At 63.4% G+C, this 10,340-nt stretch overlaps 1 protein-coding gene across 1 annotated transcript in view; it reads right to left on the bottom strand.

The window, feature by feature from the left end:
- Positions 1-166: 166 nt before the first annotated feature.
- The window catches only part of MLXIPL (MLX interacting protein like), an 18,706-nt gene continuing 8,532 nt past the window's right edge, over positions 167-10,340 (bottom strand). Inside the window, exons 7-19 of the mRNA XM_017839145.1 lie at positions 10,275-10,335; positions 9,961-10,038; positions 5,834-6,006; positions 5,161-5,755; positions 4,494-4,567; positions 4,268-4,348; positions 3,934-4,111; positions 3,168-3,280; positions 2,898-3,017; positions 2,570-2,697; positions 2,103-2,226; positions 856-985; positions 167-441 (exon numbers count right to left, since the gene is read on the bottom strand). Of these exons, the coding sequence (XP_017694634.1) occupies positions 314-441; positions 856-985; positions 2,103-2,226; positions 2,570-2,697; positions 2,898-3,017; positions 3,168-3,280; positions 3,934-4,111; positions 4,268-4,348; positions 4,494-4,567; positions 5,161-5,755; positions 5,834-6,006; positions 9,961-10,038; positions 10,275-10,335 (1,983 nt within the window). The 3' untranslated portion in view covers positions 167-313. The remainder of the gene's footprint in view (positions 442-855; positions 986-2,102; positions 2,227-2,569; positions 2,698-2,897; positions 3,018-3,167; positions 3,281-3,933; positions 4,112-4,267; positions 4,349-4,493; positions 4,568-5,160; positions 5,756-5,833; positions 6,007-9,960; positions 10,039-10,274; positions 10,336-10,340) is intronic.

The raw sequence follows: 10,340 nt of genomic DNA, 5'->3' as shown, positions 1-10,340 counted from the left end.
CCCCCAGCCCCGCAACCCCCCGCCTCTAATCTGACCCCACGTCTCACTTCCCCGCCTCTGCCTCGGTTCCCCTCATCTCCCCCCAGCCCCCGTCCCCGCTCCCAGCCCCGACTGTCCCCACCCCGGTCTCACCGCCCCTTCATTCCCGGTCCCACCCCACCCCTCCCAGCCGTGCCCTAGAACAGCCCCGGGGCTGAAGAACCAGGCGGGGCCCGTGGCACAGCGAGTCCTTTATCGGGGGGGAAGATGGGGACAGCCCCCTCGCAGCCCCGGCTGGGACCCCCGGAGCCCCCGGGCCGCCCTCCTGGGGCAGTCAGGAGGAGGAGGAGGAGGCGCCGCGTCCCAGCGCCGCCACCGCCCGCGCCGCCTGCTCGGGGACACGGGCAGGGTCGCTGAGGATGGAAGTGGAGACGCTCAGCTGCCGCAGGGAGCTCAGGACGGCTGCGGGGACAAGGGACAAGGGGGACAGGTCACTGCCCGACGCCCCTCGGGGGCTGCGAGGGGTGACCCACTCTGCGGGAGACGGCGCTGCCCATCCCTGCTCCAGCTGCTGGAACAGCGGGACCACTCCCTGCCACAGCTCCCAGCAGATGGGGCGAAGGGAAACCCACCCTGTGGGGCTCTGCGGACGGCTGAATCTGCCCTGCCAGGACACCGGGTTAGGGCACAGAAAGCTCATCTGGGAGGTGGGCGTGACAGGAGCACAGGAAAGCATCGAGCACAAGCCCCGGGACATCCCACGGATCAGCCTCTCCATCCCTCAGGACACCGCTGTGTTTTTCCCCTCAGCCTTTCCCTTAGTCTGTGCCCACCCAACTCGCTTGGGGTGCCACAGCCGGGCAAAGGGCCACCTACTTGGCCGAAGTGCTGGGAGGGAGCAGTGCTGGTCCAGCCAGGCCAGGGATGTCTGGGTGAGACTCTCCATGCTTGCCGTGGACACCATCCCATTGAAGGACTCAAAGAGGGGCCGCATGATGATACTGAACTGGCGGGAGCAGAGGAGTTAAGGACCAGCCTTGCCACAGCCATGGTCTCCCACCTGCCAGGTGTGGCCATCACCCTCCCTTGGCAGCAGGACAGATCTTGCCCAGCTCTGGAGCAGAACTGCTGGAGCAGCAGGACAGACCATGGATCAGACCTGCTGGGTGCCTTCCCAGCTCAGCACCTTACTGGGCACCAGCCTGAACTGCTGGGGTGATGAGGACCTGAGTGTCACCTGGGGCGGGGGGAGAGCTGTGTGACCCCCACCATGTCTGCTAGCAAAGTGCCCAGGAGCAGGGCAGGACACCAGTGTGGCCAGTGTGCTCCCCCAGCCTGCAGGGACCATGGATTTTGATCTGGGGACCAAAATCTGGGACAGGTGATTTTGTGCATGCAGTAATCCACACAGATACCTTCGCCGTGAGCGTGTCCTGGAGCCCATGTTGGCTTTAGGATACTCAGTGTCCTGAGGAAGGAGCTCCCCAGCTCTGTCAGCAGCCACCTCTGCCTTGCCCAGATGTGCTGCACTGGGTGGGACCGTGGGCAGCAGTGCCTGCCCAACCCTTCCGCCACTTGGGATTTCACAGACCTCACAGTCTCTGCAGGTTTAACGGTCCCAGTGTGTCTAATCCCTGCTCACAGAGGAGCAGATCCAGCCCTCTGCCTACAGGTTTCCTTGCCCTTGGTCCTCTCCATCCCTGGATTTCCAAAGTGTGCCATGCAGCCACCAAGACCAAGCCATCATGTCCCCAGCTTTGTGTCTGGACCTCTCCTAATCCCTGGCTGATGGCTGCTGCCTCTCAGAGCCAGTTCCCATCTCACCAGCAGCAATTGCCTGCATGAGCTCAGCTCCACTTTCCATTTCCCTGAAGACCAACCATTTATTCCTACTGTTTTTGCTCCCTTGTAACAGAAGATTCCTCCTAACCACAGCACCTCGGCATGTTCCCACCATGTGCCTCTGCTGGGGAGCATCTCCCTGGGTCCCTCCCTACAGGTCCCTCTACAGGGCCTGTAGAGCCGGAGGGACCTCACAGACCCGGCAGCAGTGGGTGAACCAGAGCACCTGGTGTTTGGTGCAGGGGTCAGAGGGAGCAGCAGGTGCTGGCCCCAAAGGATACGATCCAGAACTTCCAGTTCTGCAGTGTGGAGGAGCGGACGTACTCGTCGAACATGCCGCGCATGTGGTCGAAGCGCTGGCGCGTGATGGGCACCCCCGTGGCCGGCAGCTGCTCCTGGCACAGGCTGCGGGGCACAAGCAGCGCCGTGGGGCCGTGTTTGGGAGGCTGGGAGCCACAGGGGCTGCCCATGGGGCCCAGCAGGAGCTCAGAGGCTCCAGCAGGACCTCAGCTCTCAGCAGGGGTTGGCAGGCAGTGTCCCTCTCCCAGGGTGGCTGTGGGGCCTGGCCCCACAGTCTGGTCCCAAGCAGTAACTGCCTCTTGAGCATCAGCCCTCTCCCAGCCAGGGTTTTAGGAGGGACAGGTGCTCCAGGGAGACCTACCATGTCTTGCTGCCACTCCAGCACTGCCACTTGCCCTGCCTGGACACCCTGAAGCAGGCAGTGCCCCCCAGCCACATCCCCCCTTACTTGATAGAGCTGTTGAGCTCCTCAATCTGCTCCCGCAGCCGCTGCGCCTCATCCTGCAGAGCCGCCCGCTCCTGCTGCAGCTTGCAGATGTACTCAGCTGTCTTCTGCAGGGTGGTGGCCTTGCTGACCTGGGAAACCAAGGGGTGAGAGGGGTACGGGGCCCAGACCACCCTGGCACAGTCTCCAGAGCCCAGACTGCCCTGGCACGGCCACACAGTGCAGGTCTCCATGTGCCTACAGGGGCAGGAGCTCTGTGCTCTGGGGCAGAGCAGGGATGCAGCATCCTGCAGGTGTCCCTGCATGCCCAGGGATGGCCCTGGGTGCTCACCTTGATGCTGGGCTGGGTGCTCAGCGTGCTCACCAGGCTGTGCAGCGTGGTGAAGCCCAGCTTGATGTTGAAGCGCCTCTTCTGCTCGGCGGAGATGTGCGTGATGCGGCGGCTCTCCAGCTGCGGGGCAGCGCCGTCAGGCACCTCCCGGCAGCGGGGACAGCCACGGGCTACCAGCCCCAGCGGGGACAGGCTGGCCCAAAGCTTGCAGTGGATGGAGTTTTGGGGGGGTAGGAGGAAAGGGGGGTGCATATGGGGCTCCTGCAGTACCTTGTTGGACTCAGGCCTGCCCCGACGGGACACGGGGTGGTGCACGGAGGTGCCAGTGCCCAGCCCTGCAGTGGGTCCTGGAGAAGCCTGGCTGGGCTTGCGCCAGTTGCTGTCTGGAAAAAGGAAAATGCTGGTTTGGGGAGAGGGCAGCAGCAGCCCCTTGTGACAGGGTGACACCTGTCACACACTGGGACAGGCACAGAGGAGCACCCACAGTACTGCCCTTGCCCTGGGGCACCCACCCCTCTGACTGGGATGCTCTGCTCCAGCCTCTAACCACACATTACCCCAAATCCCACTCATTTACAACTGCTCAGAAATGGGAACACCTGGGATGTGACATTTTAAATTCCCGGTGTTTCTTGGGGTGGAAATATCCAGCAAGAGTCCCGAGGGCAGCAAGGTTGTGGTGTGCAGCACCAGAATGAACTGGGAATGACACCAGAGCCTGGTTTCCAGCAGCCGTGCTGGTTTCCGCGGGTGAAAGCAGGCACTTCCTGCTCCAAAACCAAGCTCTGGGGTTTCAAAACCACAGTCAGACATTTTGCTCTGTTTTTGTCTTTTCCTATTTCTGCTTTTGCCCCTGTAGAAGGAGGCAGGTGAAGGGGCTGCGCCTCCCATGTGGGGAGGAACCTTCTGTGCTTGGTTGGGTGAATGGAAATAGCTGGGATTGAAGCCAAAATGAAACATTCCCACAATGTTTGGTCCAAGCTCTCTGCAGGAACAGTGGTGCCCTGTGGAGCTCTTTGGGGTGCCCCTGGCTTACCACAAGCTGAGGTGGGAGACAGCTGCTCTGCCTTGGGGACTCTCAGGGAGCCCGGTTGCATGCCTGCCAGCGGCACTGGCACCACTGGGGAAGGGCTGGAGCCAGGAGCCAGTCCTGGGCTCACCTGGGCCATTCTGGAGAGGAAGGTGGCAGGGACTTCGGGAACAGTGCTCTGCTGCTAGGAGAAGGCAGAGGAAAGGGGAGTTGGGGAGTCAGCACCCCATATTTGGCACTGAAAGCCAAACCCCCACAAGGGACAGGGAAGGGCAGCCCCACTGAACCATCTGCAGGGGCAGCCCCAGCCCCAGAGCCCCAGGAAAGGTGTCTCTCCCACCTCTGCCCTGGTTCTTTTACCGAAGACACTCGGGTGAATCCTGCCACCTCCAGCCACATGTCCACTCCTTCCCCCTCGTGCCTGTCCAGCCCACAGCAAAGTGTGACCCCCTCGGAGCCCATCTGCCCCCCTGCCCCTTCTCCCCCCCTGCCCCAGCAGCCAAGAGAGGGCAATTCCCAATGTGAGGGGGGGAAATTCCCAAGCTGGGGGATAGGTGAGTGCTTACCGGGGAGACAGGGGCCATGGGCATGAGTCCTGCACCCATCGGGCGGGGGGCGTCCAGGGCTGGGTCCTGCTTGGCTGACAGGGCAGGGAGCAGATGGGCTCTTCTGCGTGGGGCTGTCAGGGCTGGGGTGACCTTCCCCGCCCCAGGGGACAGCCAGCCCCCCACACCAGCACTGCTGCAGCCCCTTCCCTGCCAGGCTGCCCCGAGAAGGGGGATGCACCCCTGGAGAGAGGTGCCAGTACTCTCTTGGCAGGGGGGATGTTCTTGGGAGCCTTGTGCAAGCAGGGAGGCCCAGCCCCCAGCCAAGCACAGGGACAGGGACATAACAGCGTGAAGGGACCTGTCCCATCACACCTACAGGCAGCAGGTTGTGCAGGACACCCAGTTATCTGTTGTGTCCATGGAGACCAGCCTGGGGACACAGGGACTTCCCAGCAGTGCCCGTGGCCAAGCCCTGGGGCTGCCTGGGCCTCAGCTCCCTCTGGCTCCTGGAGCTGGGAGGATCTTCACCCCTGTGCTTGCCCCCATGGGGACAGCCATGTGCCCTGCCCAGCATCCCCAGAGCCCCAACACCAGGGAGAAAGCATGGTCCTCTCTCTGATCCCTCCCATACCATCCCCCCCCGGCTCACCCCTGTGTCCCCCCACAGTCCCCCCGTCCCCCTTACCTGCGGTCAGCAACTGGCTCAGGCAGGGGTTGGACACAGGCAGGTGGGGCACGGTGGGTCCTGGCAGCCTCCTCGCCTTGGTGCCACCAGGCTTTGCCTTGGGCCGCCCCCCCCCACCCTGGGGCAGCCCCTTGGGGGGGGCAAACCTGGGGTCGCCCAGCAGGGCAGGGGGCAGGAGCTGGGGGGCAGCAGGGCCGGGGTACCCCGGGGGCACCATGCCCGTGGGGTAGCCCAGCCCCGGGGTGTGGGGGGTGAAGCAGGGGGCTGAGAGGGGGGAGGCAGGGTGGGTGAGGAGAGAGGGGCCAGGGGAGCTGGCGTAGGGGAACTTGGAGCGGGGGGCCGAGGCGGGGGAGAAGGGGGAGTCTGGGCTCGGTAGTGGTGCCCCAGGGGACAGGATGGGGGGGATGTAGTGGGGTCCTGGTGGCTCCAGGCTGAGGCACTTGGTGGGGAGGTCGTACTGCAGTGGGAGCTTGTGTCGGAGCTGGGGGCTGAAGCTGCTGGGCACTGCAGAGGGGGGCTCGGGGGGCAGGGGGGCCGGGGGCAGCTCGGGGCCCAGGAAGGAGCTGTGCAGGCTGAGCTGGGAGGCACTGCTGGGCTGTGGGAGACACCAGAGCATCAGGGAGGGTGGCTGGGATACAGGCAGCCACCGGCTGTGGGCTGGGATTCTGCTCACCTGGAGGAGGGTGCCGGGTGACAGTGGGGCCTCAGGGCTTGCAGGCAGCCCCCTAGCACCCATCAGGGACTCCCCGGCATCAAACAGGGGCTCGGCCATGGGCAAGAAGCAGGACGGCTCCTGGTAGCCCAGTTGTGTCTGCGATGGGGCTGTTCGGTGGCTGAAGAAGAGATCTGCAGGGCCAAGTGGAGACACGGTGACTGGCATGAGGGGACCTGCCCAGAGACGGAGGACAAGCCCTGGGACACGTAAGGTGGAGCCGTATCCTGTTACTGGCACTGCTGGGGACTTGACACCTTGTGTGGCCAGGGCAGCTCCAGCAGACTTGTCACCCAGGGCCAGCCTTGCCATGTGCATGGGAACAGGAAAACCCACTCGGAGTGCCACCCAAGGGTGGGGATCCCATCCCTGGTAGCCAGTTGGGCTCCACATGCTCCAGCCCCACGGCTGCTCCCAGGGGTGTGTGGGGCTGTATCAGCCCTGGGCTGGGGCAGGGACCGCCACACCCAGGCTGGGGGCACAGCACGGGGGTCCAGATGAGCATTCCCAAGCCACAGGGGAATATGGATGGTCCCCTGGAGTGGTGGTGAGTGCTGTCCTCCCCACCCAGCACTGCCGTGCGTGCAGCCTGTGGGTAACCACATCCCATGGCCTTCCCGAAGCCGAGCCGCGTGACCCTGCCGCGACTCCCGCTCCCTTCCTGTCTCCTTCCCACAACCCTGCTCCTTCCGCAGGCCCAGACGCCGTGGCACGCAGGGCTGGCCCAACACTTTGGGCAGCCACCTCCCCGGGCACATCAGCCCCACGCCTGCCTTGGCTCAGTGCCTGTGCCAGTGCTGACTCCGGCATCACCACCAGGAGAGGGGGCAGAGGATGACTGTGGGGCTGGGATGGGGCTGCTGGATTCTTCCCTGTAGGAGGGAGCGGGAGGACTTGCTGGATTTCCTGCCTGCTAACTAACCCCTGGCACAGGCTCTGTGCTTGAGCATCCACCCTGGGACAGGCACTTGCATCTCCTCCGGGGAGCACCCAGCCGTCCTCTCCAGCCCTTGTCTGGCATTGGCAGTGCCACCCCCAGGCCCTGCTGCCGGCTCTGCCTGCCTGGTGTGTGCAGCCATGACCAGGGCACCGGCTGTGGTCCAGGCTCCAGCACCCAGGGTGTCCTGACTGGGACCCACAAAGGCCTGAGACCCTGCCGAATCTACACCAGAGGAGCAAATGTGCCAGCACTGTGGGATGCCATGGGACTGGGCATGGTGATGATTCCAGCATGGCATGTGCTGCCATCCGAGGGAAACAGCGGTGTGAGATGGGGCAGAGCCGCTGGTGAGCTGCCCCACACAGCCCCCAGACTGCCCCTTCCCTCTGCCAAGGCCATGGTGAGTCCCTGGGGGCACGGCAGGGCCACCCCTGCCCCTCCACGGACTGGCACTCAGTGAGTGCCGTGATGCTGCCAGGCAGGGGCTCACCCTTCCTGGGATGCAGCCCAGCCCCACGCTGCCTCCACCTGCACTGTGCCCACACTGGGCTGCCTCTGCCACTGGCACAAAAGCTCTGTGGGTATTTATAGGCATTTCTGGTGCCCAGCTTGGCAGATTTGTGCCTCTTGTGCTTCTTGCTGTGCTACAGGGATGGCAGCCCCTGGGAGCCCTGTCCTCCCTTTCTCCTGCCCCTTCCCCACCCCACAGCTCCTGCCCATGCTCCTCCGCACCATCACATCACCCTGCCCCGCTCCAGGTAGTGCAGCACGGCCAGGGCACGGCGCTGCTCGAGGGAGAATAGCCCATGTGGTCAGCACACCAGCCTTTGGCATCCTGCTCAAACCTGGGGCTGCTCTCTGCTGGGATTGGGGCTGCAGAGCCCCTTCCCAACCTAAGGACCCTCCAGCACTGGCCACAGGCTCTGGGAGAGCCCTGTGGTGCAGCGGGGCAATGCCACCCCGTGGGACAGCCAGCCCAGCCCCCAGTGTCCCCATGCCCAGCGTGGGTCCTACCTGGAGCGCGGTGCCAGCGGGGGACGGGGCTGGGCTGCTCCCTCGCCTCTGCCATCAGGACTTCTCCATCCGCCCCGCACCGCGCTCCGGACCCGCCGCGGACACGAGATGCTTCCTCATTTGGGGGTTGGCTTGCAGGCTCTGACTGGCAGGCGCTGAGCTCTGCCAGGGCCACCCGACACGGTGACAGCCCTGTGACCCCGCGGTGCTCACCCCGCACAGCTCTGCGTGAGGGATTCACAGAAAACCATGGCCTGCCCTGCTGAAAAAGTGTCCTCTGGGACATAATTGGGTTGGTGGCACCCAGCACCCACCATTCACCCCCGTCTCCTCTCCCCACTTCCCCACGGGGGATATGGCACACACACAGCCCTCGGCTGCAACCCCTCATCATCCAAGGAGCTGCCCCACACAGTGTCCCAGGAAATGTCCCATGTCTAGGACAAAACTCCCACACACAAGTCTCCAAGCACCTCAGGAAATGTCCCATATCTAGGACAAAACTCTCACCCGTGAGTCTCCAAGCGCCCCATGGAAGGCTGCTCTGCCCCAGGGCACACCAGCCCCTCTCCAGCAGTCCAGGAGCCACAGCTGGGACACTGTCCCTGACCCCAGCAGGACTTTTTGGACCCTCCCCAGCCCCAGCAGTGTCCATGTTCTGAACTGCTGGGCACAGGCAGAACTGGAAAGAACTCTTCCCTGTGATTTAGTGGCTTGCAGTAAAACCCTATTATATAGCTTCTAGTAAACCCCTATTATATAGCTTGCAGTAAAACCCTATTCCCAGACAGCACCCTGGAGCAAAGTGCAGGCCTTTTCCCAGGAAAAAAGCCAACCTGGCTGAAACATTGGTTCAGCTGAGCACCGCTGTGCTCCTGCCATCTGCTTGAGCATGAGGCCATGCTGGGCCCTCAGAGGTGTGCTGGGGCTGCTGCTGTGACACCACGCAGGACCTCTCGGGGGGAGGGACACTTGTCAAGGATCAATTTGACCCCCTTGGAGCTGTCCACTGACTGATGTCCATGTGGGGCACCAGGGGACAGGGGGCAAAGAGTCAGCCACGGGACAGACCCTCTTCCCAGTGTGGTCCACCCTGAAGGGATCCGTGGAGGGAATGAGCCAAGGAGCTGCTGGCAGGAGCCTTCCCACCTCATCCATCCCCAGGGCATCCCACTGCCTGCCCTTGGCACACAGAGTGCCCATCCTGCTCCCTGCCAGCATCTGGTCTTGCATCACCCCTCAGCTGTATGGTGCAAGTGCCCTTGTTTCCTCCTGCCGAAGGAAGTGGAGACGGGCCATGGAGCTCCAGGCTCACATGGGGGTCTGGAGATGATGCTGCTGCCCGAGGCCACCAGCTACCTGGAGGGCTTGCAGCCACCAACCCCCACAGTGTGCCCAGCTCCAGCACATTCGAGGGCAAAGCTGGTCCCCAGCAGTGCCCTGCCCTGGCATATGGGGACACTGCTGGGACCAGGACGTGTCCCAACTGATTCCATGGCACACAGGGACACTCACAGCTCAGAGCCTGCATGGCAGCGTGGGGGAGGCTGCTACTGCCCCCTTCCTGGTGTTCTTCCCTGTCATCCCCCTGCCCTAGCTGGACACCAGTGCCTGGTTTGTCTCTGGGCAGCCTGGCAGGGACAGTGGCTTGTCCCCAGGGGATGTAGCACAGACCAGTGCAGGGTCCCAGTCCCTTGGGCTGCTCAGCCTGGGGCTGGCCGGGCAGTGGGGTGAGGAGGGGATGCAGAACCTGCCCTCCAGGGGTTTCCTCTTCCAGTTTGGGACAATTGTCCTTCCTCTGTCTGCAGCCAAAATGAGGGGCTTTGGCACACCTGGAAAGATCCTCTGCTTATAGAAATGCCCTCCCACAGCTCCTGGCCTGAACTTTCCCAACCTTCTGTGGCTCTGTTGGCCAGGCTACAGAGGGAGCTGCTGGGGCAGGCAAGCACACCAACCCCCTGCCTACAGCCCCTGTCCATCCATGCTGCTTTTCCCATGGCACTGGGTGTCTGGTGCTTCTGCCTGCCCCAGCAGCTCCCTCTGTAGCCTGGCCAACCCTCTGACCCCCCATTTTGGGCTGCCACGGGGTGCAGGGCTGTGTGGGATGTGGTACCACATCCAGGCTGGCTCTTACCTGAGATGTCCATATCATCCAGGCTGGGCTGCAGGGGTGCCAAATCCGGCTGTATCATGTCTGCATTCCCAACATACGCTGGAAGAGGGCAGAGCTGGAACATCAGGGCCCAGCCACTGCACCTCTAAGACCACCCTTCAGGGCTGCTCCCACCACTACCTGCCACCCCTCTGTGTCACCCCAGTCACCCTGTGTCACTGGACCCTTCCCTGGGCAGGGAGGTGGTTGCCCACCCTGTGGAGAGCCAGGGCCATCCCATCCCACCACCCTGCTCCGCCTCCACATCCTGCTGGAGCATGGTCTGGGGCACCTACCGTCCTCGGGGAGTGCCTGGTGAGTGCTGGGCATCTGTGTCATGGTGAAGAGGGTGTCAGATATGT

Source organism: Lepidothrix coronata, unplaced genomic scaffold, assembly GCF_001604755.1.
Source record: "Lepidothrix coronata isolate B3197 unplaced genomic scaffold, Lepidothrix_coronata-1.0 Scaffold380, whole genome shotgun sequence".
Taxonomy (NCBI): domain Eukaryota; kingdom Metazoa; phylum Chordata; class Aves; order Passeriformes; family Pipridae; genus Lepidothrix; species Lepidothrix coronata.
The sequence above is the reverse complement of the archived record's forward strand: the minus strand, read 5'-3'. Positions and strand labels throughout refer to the sequence as shown.